We start from the raw sequence: 16,540 nt of genomic DNA, 5'->3' as shown, positions 1-16,540 counted from the left end.
CCCTCAGCCACTCCAAGTGACACAGTGCCAGCAAAATCAGTGGAGCTGTTCGTATCTGCCATGGAAAGACCCTAATGCATGTGAACTGGAGTTAAACTGATTGCTCAGTGGGATCCTACTGTTTTCATCCAAATCACATTAAATCAAGGCTCTCAGTGACTTGGGCTATCTTCAGGTCAAGCCTCATTAGTCTCTGTGGCATACATCCACGTGCCAAGTGATAAATGTGCTCTGCTCCTCATCAGGAGAGGCAGGAAGCCTTTTTCACCTATCAGGGAATATCACAGTGCATTGTTGGCATGTGGTTTCCTGCAAGACATCTGGCATTGATCAAGGGTAGAGACAGACTAAGCAGAGCAGACACACTGTTGGTCCAGCACAGTATGGAAATTCCTATATGTAAATGACATACAGGGAGAACTCATGTAACTCACTGTCCAGATGGCAGTCTGGGAGCACTGACACTCTTGGCATCATGCTTCAGATTTCAAAGAGCTCATATAAAAATGGGCCTGAGCTGTTGGATTCTATAATCCTCCCTAGCCAGTAAAATGTATATAAAATAGGTGTTCCATTGTAGGATGGGTAACATAACTGAAGCTCAGATTCCCTGTGCTTTATCTGTGTTCAGAATTCAATTTCAGACCCTTTTTGTCTGGAATCATCCCATGTGGTCGTCCACTATATTCCAGCTGACTGTCACCTCTCAAGATGGATCCAAAACCAAACCATCAGAGCCATTAGGTGCTCCCTGTGAAGCCTTCTTGCTCATATGACATCCAAAAAGCGTGGGATTTGCACATCCAGTGAGACCTCCAGGGAAGGCTGTGAATTTTTAAGTGAAAGGCAGGTGAATTGTGAATTTCACATTTCAAGAGGAGCTGCTTTGAAGACAGTCTGTATACAGGGAGTAAACCAGAAAAAAAAGTGTCTGCTCTCTCTTGGATTCCCATGGCTTAAAGCTCTTCAGTAGCACTTGGTTGGACATTGGAACATTGGAAAATGGTACTGCCTGACTGGTTTGAGGTTGAATATGTCATGAAAACTCTCTTCCTCTATTTCCTATATCTAAACCATTTCACAGTTAATGATACAATATGAGATTTTGATAAGTGTTAATAAATTACCTTGAGGGTAGTGGAAGAAAAATGTATTGTGCCATCAAGTTGTTACAACCCACCCAAAAGGTGAGGGTAACCCAAGTTCTGGAAACAACACTCATTCATCAGTGTTTGTAAATGCACACATGTAGTTTTATTTTATTTATTGTCCTGGTTGCACAGGAAAACACGTATGTCTTGATTCTTATTATCTACAGTAATATGACAATATAAAACCATAAATATATCACCACCATAAAGATCTCATCGACCTGAAAGACTTGTGATGAGACTTGGTTGTTGCAATTTCAATGCCTGTTGGTCAAAGGGGTGATCATAGGCTAGATCCATCATGTGGTGAGGAAAATCCTAGGGAATCCCACAGAATGCACAATCTGTTGGGTTTATATTCACTCAGGTTCAGGTGGGAATGCCCAGGTACCTGCCCAGGGTTGGGGAGCTTGTAATGGTTGTTGGAATGCTGTGGGTCAAGGACACCTGGATGATGGAATGTTGTGGATCAGGGGACACTTGGGGTGTCTTTTACACCTTCTCACAAGATACAGCTGCCTGATAAATTAGCACTGTTGCCAATTATGTCCCATCGTGGCTCTGTGTGAATGTCCTGGCACTGCCCTGGACAGGGCAGTTACCACAGCTGAGTCCACTTGATAAGGACAAAGCTCCCACCTGCCAGGGTTCATCTCTTTCCTTATCTGGTCCAACACCAGCTGCAGCCTGAACTGGGCTGTGCTTGCCCCTGGCACCTGGGTGGGAGCTTTGCCCATGGCAGCTTCTACTGAGTGTTTGAGCCACCAGCATCCCAGTGTCTCTTCCAGTCTAACTTGTGGATATGTCCTTTTCTTGCCTCTCAGAAAGTCCTGCATCCATCCTCTCTGAATGGGGAGCAGAGACAATGTGATGACAGGTCTTTCTAGGATATTTCCTTGCACAGTAACTCCTGTGCACGTGGTTCCATCTGGGAGTTGTATTTTTCCCAAAGGAAGGCATTAGGCATGTGAGTTTTGGAAAATGATCATTTGGCATGTGCAGGTGTTGTCTTCTGTCACATACAAACCCCAAAACAGGAGGCATTGAGGCCAATGATCCTGACCTTCTCTGGCGACCTCAGAATGGAGCCACTTTCTGAATGATGCTTTCCTCATCTTGCTCCTCCAGTGTAGCTGTGTGAGAACTAGCCATGGGCTTGGGTAGGCGACACTAGGCTGCTCAAGGGTGACTGTTTCTTTCTGAAGTCAAAGGTTTCAGAAAGCTTTTTATTTCTTGTACAGCTGTCTGGAAGTTTCCACATGTTAGCAGAGGACGAACTTTGCATTTGAGCTCTAATCCTGAATCTGCCAGACTCCAAAATAATTTAGGTTTAACTGTTCCTCTTGTGAGTACGACAATTTCATCTGGAAAATGCTTTTTCCTGCTCTGTTTACTTCTTCAGCTGAATTTAGTGGAAAGTTTGTCTGAAGGTTCTACTAACTCTCTCAGTGTGAGCACAAACCAGCCTAAGCATTTGGAGCTCATCCATGCTCTGGACTCTGAAATATCTCATAGATTTTTCTCTCTCTGCCATTTGTTTAAAAAGAACAAGGCCAATAAACAGAGAAGAGTAATTGTGATCCAGATATTAAGTGCTGCCTAAAAAAGAAACCTGAAGGAAGACATAGGAACTGTGTTCAAGAATATAAAAGGCTGCTGCAAGAAGCAAAAGGATACTGTGGCTTCTGTGTCAATAACCAAAAAAACAAGAAGTCATGGGTTTATAATCCACAAGGAAAAATGTAAATTAGACATTGAAAATGTTCAACAGTGAAAAAAGTGAAGTTCTGGAAAGGACTGGCAAGTGTAGGCACTGAATTTCCATTACTGGAGGTCTGGAGTGTTTCCTGATTGTATCAAAAAACTAAGTAGGAAGGGATTCGATCTGGGAACAGGGGATGAATTAGATAAATTACCTTCCAGACCTGATTTTTATTATTCTAGGGGGAAAAAAAAGTTTTCTTGGACCCTTTCTATCAGACCATTTTTTGGTTTCTAACTTCTGTCCCAGGGATGGAGATGAGAAGCTATGAAGAGGATGGGAAACATTCCTCAGCAATTCTTGTCACTTAAAATGGCTGCGTGAGACAGCCTTGGAAACTTCCTCTCTAGAGATCCCTAAAGCACTGTCTGTGTTAGAAAGGATGACATTTATCACCTCCAGAGTGTTCTGAGGAGCAATAGAGGGAGGAAATGTGATCCACCTAGACTCCACATTGCTTTTAAAAACAATTACGGGTTACATGTGATTATGCTCATTTAAGAGGTGGGGAAACTGAGGCATGGAGTTGCTACCTAAATCAGCTGATTTCCAATGGTCCAGAGAAGTGTTAAGACCGGAGTTGGTGCTGTTGTGGCATGGCATCTTGTCCTCACCCATCACTGTATTTATGGCAGAGAAACATGGAAGTGCTGCCCAAAGGCCGCAGATGCGGACGTGCAGGAGGAATAAGGAGGGAGCTTCTGACTGATTCCCACTGACCCTGGTGTGATATGGCCAGGCAGCCTAACCCACAGCAGGCTGTCCTTTCAGCAGTTGAGGAGAAGTAATGTGAAACCCTGAGATCAGAAATGATACATGAACTTTGAAGCCATTTCTATGTATTTTAGGCTTTTCCCACATACTGGCAGTTAAATGGGATTTCTGGAAGCAATAGAAGACAGATGGAAAATTCAAGAAGGCAGATACAAGCAAATCTGGTGCATTTTGTATTAAAAACATATTGTATCTGTTGATTCATCAGATCAAAGGGCAGCTATAAAAATAAAAAACAGATCAAGACTGAGGTAAAATCTTATAGTGATGTTGATTTATAACTTTTCTTTGCCAGGAGAAATCTGAACTGTACATGGATTTTAGAAAAAATGTCAAAGCTGTGGGTAATCATTTTATAAGCCCCCTCTAAGATACAAAACTAGTGTTCTTATGTGATTTCAGTGTATTGGCCGGGACCTCCCTCTCTGTTTCCATCAGGATGAATGGATAGGAGCTCCCACAGAGAAGCTGTGATGCAGAATCAGTTCTTGATTTTACCGAAATTGAATGATCTCTGTCACAGTCTCCTTGGGCAAGGCTTTTGCTGAGGAGTTTGTTTCACAGTCCAGGTGCTCTGACTATAATTTGCTTGTGTAAAATTGGGCCTGTGATAAAACCCTTCCCCATCTCAGTAGAACAGTCTTGTGCCCTGTCTTTTCAAATGCACTCACAGGACAGCTGTGAAAATAAAACAAAATCATCCTAGAGTGCTATTGATTTATGAATCTTACTCTCATTCGTTTGCCTAGAGGAACCTAGATTGTACATGGCACTTCAGAGTAAAAGTTACAGATTTGTCTAATCATTTCATAAACCCACCAGGACCCTAATCCTGGCATTTCTATGGACTTCCACCTGTGGGAAGTCAGGTATCACCCCATGCCTCCATTTTCCTACTTGTTAAATGGACATAATCACATATTTCTGGTTTTGTAAATCACTGTGGGGTCTGGATGTGAGGCTGTGTTCATTGTTGCTCACTGATATCATATTGCCTTTCCCTAATGCTGCTCAAAGCCCTTTATAAAGGTGAAGTGCCACTGCTCATTACATAAACAGAGTTATGGGACCCCTGGAATGGAGCTTTCCCAGACCACCTGCACCTTGTCATTTGGATCACTATTGTTAATTTATTGTTAATTGAAATTATCCTAAAGCAGATGTCTGTCTGGCCAGATGTATCATAACCTAATCTCTGATACTCTTGACCTGATCTCTGCTTGCATAGTGGAGCCTAGAAAATAAACTTGTACGTAGGTGTTTGCATTGTGTACACCTGAACTGGAACTGAACCTCTCCCATCCCTAATCTCCCTGTCACACCACAGATTCTTTGGGCATTTTTGGCAAAGATTTGAGATTTCCCCTCACAGTATAATCAAGCAGCCGATTCGTACCAATTCTAACCAGCCCAGGAGCAGACATAATAGAACTTCTGTGCCTCAGAGGATTGACAATATATTTTTGTGTTTTCAAAAGCCAGTTAGGAAAAGGGTGAAAGCCCTCAAAATCTGGAGAAGCTCAGGGGCCAAATCCATCTCATGTAAGGGTCCCAATGGAGTTCAGAAGGAAACAGCTGGCAAACCAAAAGAGGGTAAGGTGGGATTTTGTTTACATAGAGAGGCAACAGGGAACTTCCACATCCCTCTACTTTTTGAGAATGAGGACAGACAACAATACAAGGAGAGTTTCCTGCAGGGTGACTCAGACCTAAATAATTGTCTTTATCTGAGGTGCCCTCTGCCAGGCACATCCCTCTTTATTGATTCAGGCAAGATTTTCAGAATTTAGGATGAGTTACATCTTACGGATGCAATTTGTGTGACTGCACTGGCAGTGTTGGATTTTGTCTGAATTAGACTGAAATTGCAGTGGCTATAGTGATAACTTTTGCTGAACATAAAGGCAGCTAAGGTGACTTGTTAAAATGTAGACATTACACATAAGACACTTGTCAGGTCAAGGGATCAGTCACTCAGATCAGTCCCACCCCACATGCTTGCAGTATGTCTGAACATGCCACCTCAAGAATTCCTTATAATCAATAAGGAAAAACCTGCAGTGTGATTCATCTAATCCTGGAAGAAATGTTCAAACCGGTCAAATGAATTATGCCTGCATTGATTGTCAGGATTTCAGGTGTAGGATTTGTGTCCTGGATGTCTAGAGGTGGCTGGAGCAAACAGCACGTGCATGTCTGAGGTTGTGTGTTTGGCCAAACAGAACTGAATACAGGAATTTTCTACAAACATTTATATCCCTGAGAGCACTGCAAGATGGGTTTCAGTTTAAAGTTTGAGGAGATGGGTTAATTTTTTTTTTTTAATCTCTCTTTTTTTATCATTGGAGAGCTGAATCTTCAATCAGAGTAAGTCACTCTGCTGGCTGACTTGGCTCCATGGCAACACCACCTGTGCTGTGCTTTGACATTTGTAAGGCAATGGGAAAAACCTGTAATATTGTGGTTTTATCTCAACAGGTGACGTGTCTCCTCCTCCCTCTACTGTCATTGGGCACACCAAAACCTTAGCTAAGGTTACATTCAACCCCAGTGTTGTTGAGCAAGCCAAGATTGCCCGAAATGGAATTTTGGGAGACTTCATAATTAGATATGATGTCAGCAGGGAGCTGAGTGTTGGGGATGTTCAGGTACTGTACACATGATTCATCTTTTCTGTTTTATTAACTGTACCTGAGATGGTTCAATTGTTTTGCCTGCTCCAAATTCCTAGAAAATGCTTTCCAAGTGAAGGCTACTCCTCCATCTTGTATGAACTATCTAAAATAAAACCAATCACTTAGCAGCCACAAGAGGTACTTAAATCCCATCTTCATTGAGCTTCTTTTTTGTGTCTGCTTTTCAGTTTCTCAGTATACTGGCTGTACGTATCTGGATACAAGGCCAGTTCCTCAAGGGAATGTTGTGGTTCTGATCTGTGGGCACATGGCACATATGTTACTCATTGCTGCATTTGGAAGGGAACCCTGATGTCAGCCATGGAAGGAGATGTGGAGAGCTCCAGCTGGCTCATCCCATGTGGATAAACTGAATTAAGGGGGGTTCCCAAGGGTATCTGGGAACAGAATTAAGAGGGATTCCAAGGAGCATTTATCCTCCAGTGTAGACAGAGCCACTGAAAGCATCCAAATGTCCCATAATGATGTATGTAGAACTAGAACATTGCACCATGATCTGCCTTTGATTCCTGTCTCCCTTGCTCTTCCACAGATCCTCAATGGATATTTCGTGCACTACTTTGCCCCCACAGACCTTCCTCCCTTGCCAAAGAACGTGGTGTTCGTGCTGGACAGCAGCGCTTCCATGGTGGGCACCAAGCTGAAGCAGGTGAGCTCCTCATGTCTGTCCTGGGCTGCTCAGCTCTGAGGTGGCAAAGCTTGGTTCAGATTTGTCAAATCTTGGTTCAGATTTTCACCATTTCTCTCCTGCAAAATGTTTGCTGTGTCTGAGGTGGGAGGTGGCTCTGAAGACACCTCAAGGCGAGGTGATCTACCTGCAATGAGAAATGATCGTGTCAGTGGGAATGGGATGGGAACAAGGAATGTGGAAGGATTCATCACTCTGTAAAGGTCTGTGCTGCCAAAGTTGAGCATAGGATGGTCCGGGGCACTTCTGTTCTGAGCAGTTTGAGGAGAGGCAGATCAGGCAGAATTCCCAGCAAAGTGCATTCTTTGTATCCAGTGTAACAGCACAGAGAAGACACTGCTGCCTTTAAATTACCTTGGCAAAACACTTAGTGAAGTATAACTCAAGAGGTTCTGCTGAAAGAAAAGTAATTTTGTCCTTTTTGGGAATCTGAGTCTTTCAGAACAAATCTCAGATGTTTTTCTAGGACACAGACCTTAATGTGAGCCACCATACCAAGCTGAAGGGCACATCAAACATGAATGGAATATGGATTCTATGGATCCAAATTTGTCTTCCCCAGTGACTGGGGAAGAAGGTGACTCATCAAGAGAGTTGTTAACAAGCAATCCTAGTCCTATCCTGAATGAGGTCTCAAATCAAGATGCCTTTGCATCTGTAAAAAGCCCTGTGGCTCTTGGCTTTCTGTTATCCTCCTGCTGAAAAATGACCACCCTGCCTCTCAGAATAAACAATTCTGGCACAAATGCCCTCAGTCCTCCTGGCTGGAAGCAGACAGCCAGTGACCAAGTGCTGAACCAGGGAGATTAAACCTCCAAAGGGCTTTGGTGCTTTTGTGAGCTGCACAAGTAGTCAGCAGATTAACCTTGCACTATGGGAGCTTTTATTCTCCTCCTGAGTATCAGAGTTTCTTTTCATTACACCTACTAAAAACAACACAGTCATTAACCCCTAAAGTTTTAATTCATAGCAGTTTGTGCTGCTAGACATGGATCTCAGGCAAATTAGCTACAGAGAGGTTCCTCTTGAGCCTGAAGTGAGAGAAGTGTCCATCCAGAACCTTTGTTGAGGCTGTACCCAGCTTTTTGTCTGTTATCCCAGTATATTTTTTATAATAGAAAACCACTGGTACATTATGGAGGAGTGCTATGGGATGGAAGCACTTACCTTCCTTTGATTCCAGCTGCTCCAAAAAATAGAACTTTATGGAGTTAAGATCAAAATCAAAAACCCCCTCCCACAGACTAATCAAGAAAAGACCAAAATCTAGGACGGGCTGAAAAATAAACCTCTCTTGGTTCTCGAGGAAAGTGTGATCAGTTACAGCCATGTTTGCTCAGTGTCCTTTTTACCAGTTGTTGATGTCATTAAGATGCTTATTAAATTACAAACAGATTCCCTGGTGGCAGGATACATCTGAGCAGAGGAAATGTCTCCTTTTTGTCTTTTCTCTTGGACTCTCACAGCTGTGGTGATCTGTGAGTATGTGTAGAGAGCTGGGAAATCCCATGGGACAGTCTTTCCTCATTTCTCTCTAAGTCACATGTAAGGTCAGCTAAAAATACAGTCAGCAATTGTAAAGAGTGCTCCTGTGGGTCAGCTGCAGTGACTATGGCAAAGGACAATTTTTAGGATTGTATAAGCAAGGATGGGAAACATCAGCTGTGCACCTTTTTCTGCAGCAACTGGAGGAGATTTTGGACTCTTCAGTCACCTGCCTTCACAAAGTAAATGGCAGAGTGACTCAAGTGGGGTCAGGATTTCATGCCTCCTACAGTTCCCACAACCCACTTGTGAGTCATTTATCGTTCCCTCTCCCAAGGTTTTCCTTTTCCAACATGAATTTTTATCCGCTGGTGCCATCCCTTTTTTCCTAAGATATCTCAGTCTTTGAAGCAACAAATGTCCAGTTGCAAACACTTAGAGTGAGACTGGTTGATCAGCTTCAATCAGATCATTGGATGTGTTCCAAAAGCATGTGGATGTGGCACTTGGAGACATGGTTTAGTGGTGAACACAGTGGTGCTGTGTTAATAATTGGACTTCATGACCTTAGAGGTCTTTTCCAGCTTTAACAGCTCTTTGGTTTTGTGATTAAGACCCTTGAAACATTCCCCTCACGTCACTAAGAGATGTATTAGCTTTGAGGGGAAGATATTTCTCCTCAGTTTTCACAGCCTCTGAGCCCTGGTGATGTCCAGCAGACTCAGATGTGTTGCAGCAGTCAGACTCCTCTGAGAATCTGATCCTTTGCTACAGTCTCCTTTTAGCACTGGCAGGATCATGAATAGAAAATTCTTGAGCATGATGACATAAAAATATTCACGTGGTCAAGGCTTTGCACATCATTACTGCTGTCCCACTGGCAAGGAAAATCCCCGTGAACTTTGTTCCTTCGTTTGCAAAGAGACAGCAAGTTCTGTGTGCAATAGTTGCTTTTAACAGCCAGGAGAGCCTGGGGAAGAGGTTATATCTGCAGTATTTACTGGGAAGAAAAATGATTTGCCCTTTGAGCAGTCTACCCTGCCAATTTTATGGTATCTTTGGTTAGGTAGGAGGGGATATAGCAGCTTTACATTGGTCTAACCAGGAGAAAAAGGGGCCAGTTTTAAGTTCACCACCTTGTGATTACCATCATTGCACCCAGATTCACTGAACGTGGTGAGAAAGGTTCTTGTTACAGAACAAGAACCTTGCCAGCTGTGAATATGTCCACAAGAGGATGAATTTGCAGGTATTTTTCAGAGGTATGGAAAGATAGAGTTGTTTCAACCACGGATTCGTTTCACCTTACCTTTCCCACAGGCAATAAATGCCACACACTCAGTTAAGCAGTTGGCTTCACCACAAGCCTGGCAACTTGTCAATGGTGGCGTGCCAGACTGTAATTTTCTCTGAGGTTAATTGCTCCAGGAGGAACCCAGCTGAAACTGGGACCTGCTGGGGATTTGCAAGGGCTTCAGTTCATTTGCCTGTGCCTGTCCAAGGGACACTGTTGGTACTCTTGAGTCACCCACACTGCTGGAGCCCATCTGAGGGCCCTGTGTGCCCAACCCCTCACCCTCTGTGCCTCAGCACAGACACCCCCGAGGAGTTTCAGGGGGGTGAAAGAGCAGACAAGCACCTGAGCACTCAATGTTCTCCCTCCAAACTCCTCTGACTTCTGCTGGTGGCTGCAGAACTGGCTGTGAGCCTGTTGTCTGTTAGTCCAAATAACAGCTGCTGCCCAGGAGAACATCTTAAATCGTCAATGAACTTTGGAAAAATGCTAATTCCAATTACAACCTTCAGAGCATTCAAAGCTACTGTGACGAGGAAAGTTTTGTCAGGTTTTCCATTTTTGCTGGAAAGAAACAACCCCAGAGAACACAGAAGAGCTGTCTCCAGCACCAGCAACCCCATGCAGCTGCCTTCTGCTCAGGAATACACCACAGCAGTGTTACCTCTGTCCTCTCTGGAGGTGTCAAGATGGGATATAAGGAATACTACAGTAAATAAGACATCCGATCTATGTAGACTTTATTTGTTCAAAGAAAATAAAATTTCTCCTCCAAGAGAAATGCAAATACTTGTCACAAAGCAAAATAATCTGCCTAACCCTAAAACTACTGAATAATGATGGGGTCATACAGAGAAACAAATAACCTTCAGAGCAAGGTGCTCTCAAGTATCCAGGACACAGAGCATCTGCTTCTGGTCTTAAGACTCACAGCCGATTTTACTTCATGCTGAGGCAGTGGAAGCAGAGACAAAATTTCCCAGGAAGATCCCAGACCACCTATAAAGTGCAAGTGCTGTAATTAAGTTTGGAGTAAATAGGAGGCAAAGGTGAGGGCAGAGTTTGCATGGGAATTCTGCTGAGGCTTGAACTGAAAACTCATGAAGATGCTGAGAGCTCTCCCAAACAATTTCAATTGGACCATCACTGAGTTCATCAAAGGATGAACTGGAAACAGGTGCTGCTGATGTGCCAGACACAGCCCAGCGACCACCAGACAAAGCTGTGGTGAAATGGAAATGGCTAAATGAAGCTGGGAAGTCAGTCCTTGGATTGGGGTCATTGAGGTTTATGTAGCAGAGCTACACGCAGCACAGGTCTGGGTCTGAGACTGGGATGAGGGCCCAGGCTGGTGCTTAAATGAGCAGGAGAGTGGGTGGAGGCCCCAGCTGGGGCTGGGCAGAGCCATTAAAGCCTCTTGGTATCCTCAAGGCTCTGGCAAATGCATAAAAGTCAGTGAAGCGAAAAATCTTTCTTTAGTAGTCCTTTCCAAACTGGAATTAAAGGGTTTTTTTTTCCAGCTGCTGGAGCAACACCTGGAAGCCAGACCTGGCTTCTATATGTGTTTTCATCATGGATCTGTTATGTGAATTTAGGTAGGTTATTTTATTTGCCTGTGCTTGTCTCTTTGCAGAGTCTTGTCTCTTTATCTGGCAAACCCATGCCTGGATTATGGCTGTACAAAGATCTCCCGAGCCTAAAAGACACCAGACCTCTGTCAGGACTGAAGTTATTAGATTAGCACTGTTTGCAGTAACACTGCTGTTTCCAAGCAAATACCCATTCACCCTAAATCAGGGCGTGTCCCACACATTGCTCAACTGGGACCAGTTTTGTTTCTGGCTGTGGAGAGCAGCTGAAGCTCAGAAGTGCTTGTGGCACCTCTCGCTGGAGTGAGGTCTTCCATGCTGTAGTACTGTCACCAAACAGTGGTCACAGGCAGCTCTGAGGTCCACAGGATGTAATTTGAAGTCCCTTAGGAATGAGGGATTTGATGCTGTGTCATGAGGAGAGAGCTCTTGCTTGGATAGTTACCCCTGATGCAGTGACATAATCTTCTCCAAAACATCTGCTCTGTTCTCTGCAGAGTTTTGGGTGAAGAACTGGCTTCTCATGTCTGAGGCAGTGGCTTAGGATGGAGATGGGCAGGGGAAGGGCTGGAGGCAGAAATGTGTAGGAGGGAGTGGGGATCCTGCAGCTGGAGGTGCTGAGGGGGTTTGGAAATGGTGAAAATTGGATGAGGGCAGGTGTTGGAGGACTGTGAGGGCCCTGTGGCACACTCTTAGATGGGAAAACTGGCAAATTTGCTTCTTTAAGGAACTATTTAGTGCTCTTGCATTGCTTAATGCTAACCCTGAGCAAAAGTGCTGGGGCTTTGATTCAATGAACAAACCAGTGTCACCATCCATCACTCACTGGAGATCAGAGAATCCCAGAATGGTGTGGATTGCAAAGGACCTTAAAGATCATCCGGTTCCAAAACCCTGCCATGGGCAGGGACATCTTCCACTACATCAGGTTGCTACAAGCCCTGTCCAGCCTTGCCATGGACATTTCCAGAGATGGGGCAGCCACAGCTTCTGTGGGCAGCCTGTGCCAGGGCCTCACCACCCTCACAGAGAAGAATTTCTTCCCAATATCCAACCTAAATCTCTCCTCTTTAGTTTAAAGCCATTCCCTCTTGTCCTATTACTAGGATCCACTTGTAAGGTCCCTACTGCATGTCCTGTAGAAAGAAATGAAAATGGGGAAGTCCCAAGGGAGGAGCAGCACATCTCTCCTAGGTCATACCCGTGGATGGGATGTTCTGAGTAGGGGCTAGAAAGCTTCAAACCTGGCAGGCTTCTAGCTGCTGAGACACCCACTCTGTGAGAGTGGCTGCATGATGAAGGATGATTGTAATCAGTATAAAGAGCATGATGAGCTGTGTCTCAGCTCAGTTCCTGCTCTGTAACACAGCAGTTGATGATTGCTGAAATTGAGGGGATGTGTTGTAGACAGCTTTTGGGCACGTCAGCTCTTCCAAGTGTTGTGTTGGGACTGATCTTTGTGACAGAAGATTACAGTACCCAATTATTGGAACAGTTTTTGTGCCCTGGGATGAACTCCATCTTCTGAGGATGGGCAGAGGGAGAGATGTCAAGCTCTGCATCGAGGGCATGGGGCATTTTTCCCTTGGTGCTGACCTTTTTGCTGCTCTCTCCATGGAAATTTTTCGTCATGCTGACAGGGTGGGGGTTTGACTGTCTGATAGGCATGTTATGGGATCTGATTCCACTTAAAATGAGCTAAGCACAAGAGAAGAATGTGGCCTTCAGACACTGCTGTGTCAGTCTGGCTGTGTGCCCACGCAGCCCCGTTGTTTCCAGTGGGGTTATTTCAGTGTAGCACTGTGGGACAGCCCTTAAGCTTTTCCCTTTGCCTTATTTACTGTACGGAATTGTTTAGTGCTCCTACTGTAATCCATTCTGAACTGGGATAAGGGCTTCAAGTAACAATGCTTGGTGCTGATTAGAACTTGTCTCCTTAAATCTTCACACTGGCATTTATCCACATCCTCAGTGCTGCAGTGAGATTGCAAAAACTGAGCATCCAAACCCATGGAACTCCAGTTCCTGAGAAATCAGATCAGCTTTTGATCATCAGATTAGTTTTTCATGTATTTATCCTCACCATGCTTACTAGACAAGTGAGTTGCCCTAACTGATCACAAGCTTGAAGACAGTTTTATCATCTACTGAGCAAAAATTCAGGGTTTAAGTGTCCTGGATGGATGTGGAGCTAAGTGTTTTACTCAATGTTAAATGGAAAACCTTTTTCAGAAAAGGCAATAGGAACAAATATTTGTTCTAAAGGATGGTTGTTTTTCAGCCTGGGAAACTACAAAGCAACTTTTTTTAAGGCCATATAGGGAGTCAGCAATGTTCAAGTGACCAGCAAAGGACCTGGGATGCTCAGGAGGAGGAAACTGGACCATGGACTGGAGACAGACCTTTATTGTCCATATTCAAACTCCCTCCCATCACAGGCCTGTGTCAGTATTGAACAAAATGCTTGTTGTCCAGAATTGCGAAGGAGTTTTCCCTGGTTACGCCGTTCTTGTCTGCCAGGAAGAAAGGAACAAAGATACATTGACAGGGAGAGGGGCAGTTACAGTTCCTCAGCTGCAGGACATTCCCTGTGGAGGCAGAAAGGGCCAGTTGTCCTCTCTGAGAGTGGGATGCAGGAAGGTAAAACAATCCAAGGATACACTTCTGGGTTAACCCTGGTTTTGGTACACAAGTCCCTGTTGCTGGCAGGTGACATGTGACCAGCATTATGTGGGCAGAAAGGACACTGGGACACAGAGGAAAACAAAACTCATGTGATGTGGCTTCCAACCTCAGCAGGAACAACACTGCCCAAACCTTTGCTCTCTCTGGGCTCCCTGTAATGTGGCAATGGTGCTCCCACTGCATTCCCCTTGGCTCTGGACCCAAACCAAACCTACGGCAGCACCTTGTCTGACCATGTTTGCACCATTTCAGGTGTGACTTTGATGCCAGCCTTTCCTTATGTCATAGTACTAATTAATCCTTCTGACAGACCATGGGGACATTGATGGGTTTTGGTTGTTGCTGTTTGAAAAACCCAGCTCTGGACCTTTTTATCAGCTGCCTCTGCATGTTTGGAAAGGGAAAGAGAAGAACCAAAGCACAGAGGGTATTGAAGGGGAAGAAGGAGCTCTTTTTGTTTTTCTCCCTGTGTTTCCTTGTAATCTTTTGCCAAACAATATATTCACTTGTACTTTTCTCCTTTTTGCGGTAGGAGATCTCCTTTTTGAGACCTTCCCTGCACTGCTGCACCCTCAGACACATTACTGGACAGAGCTATGGCTTCCTAATTCCCTCTGAGCCTACATCTTGTGCCTTAGCTCCTTTCTTGTCAAATTTGGTTTCTCACAAGGAATCTGGAAGGACAAAGGGTGCTGAAATTTTGTCTTCAGTTGTGGGATCTTTTAGCACATGGATGCAGATGGCACCAGGTCTGCTCTCTGCAGGCTGTTCTTGTGCATCTCCTCCTGTCAGTGGGTGCTGTTTTCCAAAGGCTGTGGTTGGGAATGCTTTCCTCTCTGCTAGCAGTGCTCTTAGACTGGCTGATCCCAAGCCCAAGCAGCTCCCTGGTGCTGGCTGAGCTGGAAGAGGCTGTGCCACTGGTGATGAAGTCCCTGCTGCCCAGCTGTTGCGAGGGTGGCTGGATGAAGCACTCAGAAGTGCTCCTAAGGCAGTGGAAAGTGTGAATACGTGGGCTTGGGATATGCATTTTAATGAGGTGCTTGAATTCTCCCCTTGCTGCCTGGCAGGGCCAATGTCTGGCAGTGCCACAGCTCCTAACAACCACATACTGTGTCCCTGTGAGCTGCACAGCTCTCAGGGTAGCCAGGCCTCACCCTCGCCCTGCTCCCCAGACAAACAAGGGACTGTGAAAGAAATGTCAGATTCCTCCTAAAAGGTGCCCAGATGGTCTGACATCATCCCAGATGTCTCTGAGGCAGATCTTTGACCCAAAAAAAGGCCGAAGGCTCTCAGCTTTCTCTTAAGAGTGTGTATCTTCCCATGCTTTGCTCCACCAGTGTTTAAGCAAGATGAGGTCTGTCAGAGCTAATTCCAAGGGCTGGGTACAAGGGTGACAAATCACAGCCAAACTGAGGGAGTTCTGCTCTTCCTGCTGTTGCTGGGGCTGGTACAGCTCTGAATCACCTTGGCTGTGATGCAGGGCCTGCAGCAAGCAAGAAGCAGACAGGCAGCAGCTGTGTTGCATGTGCAGGTGTCAGTGTAGAGGTGACAAGGAAGGTCGGAGTGGTGGCTGGGAGCTGGCTTGTCTCTGGCCTCGTAGGCTTGAGCAGACATTGTTTGCACATCAGTCATTTAGTTTCTCTCGTCTCTCATCCTTCGTGAAGCACAGACATAAGAAAACTGTGGTCACTCCCTGGCAGTCATGGTCACATCACCCAGCTATAGACCAGGGTTATACTGCTCCAGGTTTGGGGGTGACATTTTCTAGCCCTAGAGGTGGCTGGTTCAGTCCCAAGGTTCCAGCTGTGTTGACAGCTCATTCACCAGCACAATTCCTCATCTCAAATGCAGTGGCAATTCAGTCTCCACCTCTCACCTCAATTTTGTCTGTGCTAATTTGAGGGAAACAGAGGAATCTTCCTCCACCAAGTTATCCTCTTTTAAATCCTAATTTAAAACCTGACTCTGACACGTACAAACCATTCCCAAATGGTAAAAAATGATTTTTATTCAGCTGTTCTGTATTGTTACTTCCTGCCATCCTCTGCTTTAATCCTTGCTCCAAGTGCATCTCCCCAGGCAAACATGTTGGGAAAAGTATTTCACTTTGCACCACCTGGCACAGAGGCACTGGATCCCTAAACTCTTTTCCCGCAGTGTGAGTGGGTCCAGCTTATCTCCAAAATGAACCAGTGTCATGTGCACAGCCATGGAGGAACGACCTGGCCATCAGCAGGGTAGAAATGGTTAATTTTCTGCCTCTTTGGCAGCAGTTTCAGTGGAATCACTCACTGGGGCCAGGTGGGAGTGGAACTGCAAGGACCCCATTGGCAGCAGAGCGGTTTGGGAATCCCATGGCAGCCACAGTCCTTGGCTCCTTGGAGCCAGGAGAAGTTCCAGCTGTGGCCTTGCAAGG

General features: G+C 45.1%; 1 protein-coding gene and 1 long non-coding RNA gene across 2 annotated transcripts in view; one reads left to right on the top strand and one right to left on the bottom strand.

Annotated features, from left to right (window-relative positions):
• The window catches only part of ITIH5 (inter-alpha-trypsin inhibitor heavy chain 5), a 42,147-nt gene that overhangs the window by 10,688 nt on the left and 14,919 nt on the right, over positions 1-16,540 (top strand). Inside the window, exons 6-7 of the mRNA XM_068189435.1 lie at positions 6,166-6,335; positions 6,916-7,032. Of these exons, the coding sequence (XP_068045536.1) occupies positions 6,166-6,335; positions 6,916-7,032 (287 nt within the window). The remainder of the gene's footprint in view (positions 1-6,165; positions 6,336-6,915; positions 7,033-16,540) is intronic.
• On the bottom strand, positions 91-1,619 carry LOC137473622 (uncharacterized). Its single transcript, XR_010998894.1, has 3 exons — positions 1,543-1,619; positions 1,373-1,469; positions 91-393 (listed from the first exon to the last, which is right to left on the bottom strand). It is a non-coding gene; the product is annotated as an uncharacterized lncRNA (long non-coding RNA).

Source organism: Anomalospiza imberbis, chromosome 5 (assembly GCF_031753505.1).
Source record: "Anomalospiza imberbis isolate Cuckoo-Finch-1a 21T00152 chromosome 5, ASM3175350v1, whole genome shotgun sequence".
Lineage (NCBI taxonomy): Eukaryota > Metazoa > Chordata > Aves > Passeriformes > Viduidae > Anomalospiza > Anomalospiza imberbis.
Note: the sequence above shows the minus strand (reverse complement) of the source record. Positions and strands in the feature narration are given on the sequence as shown.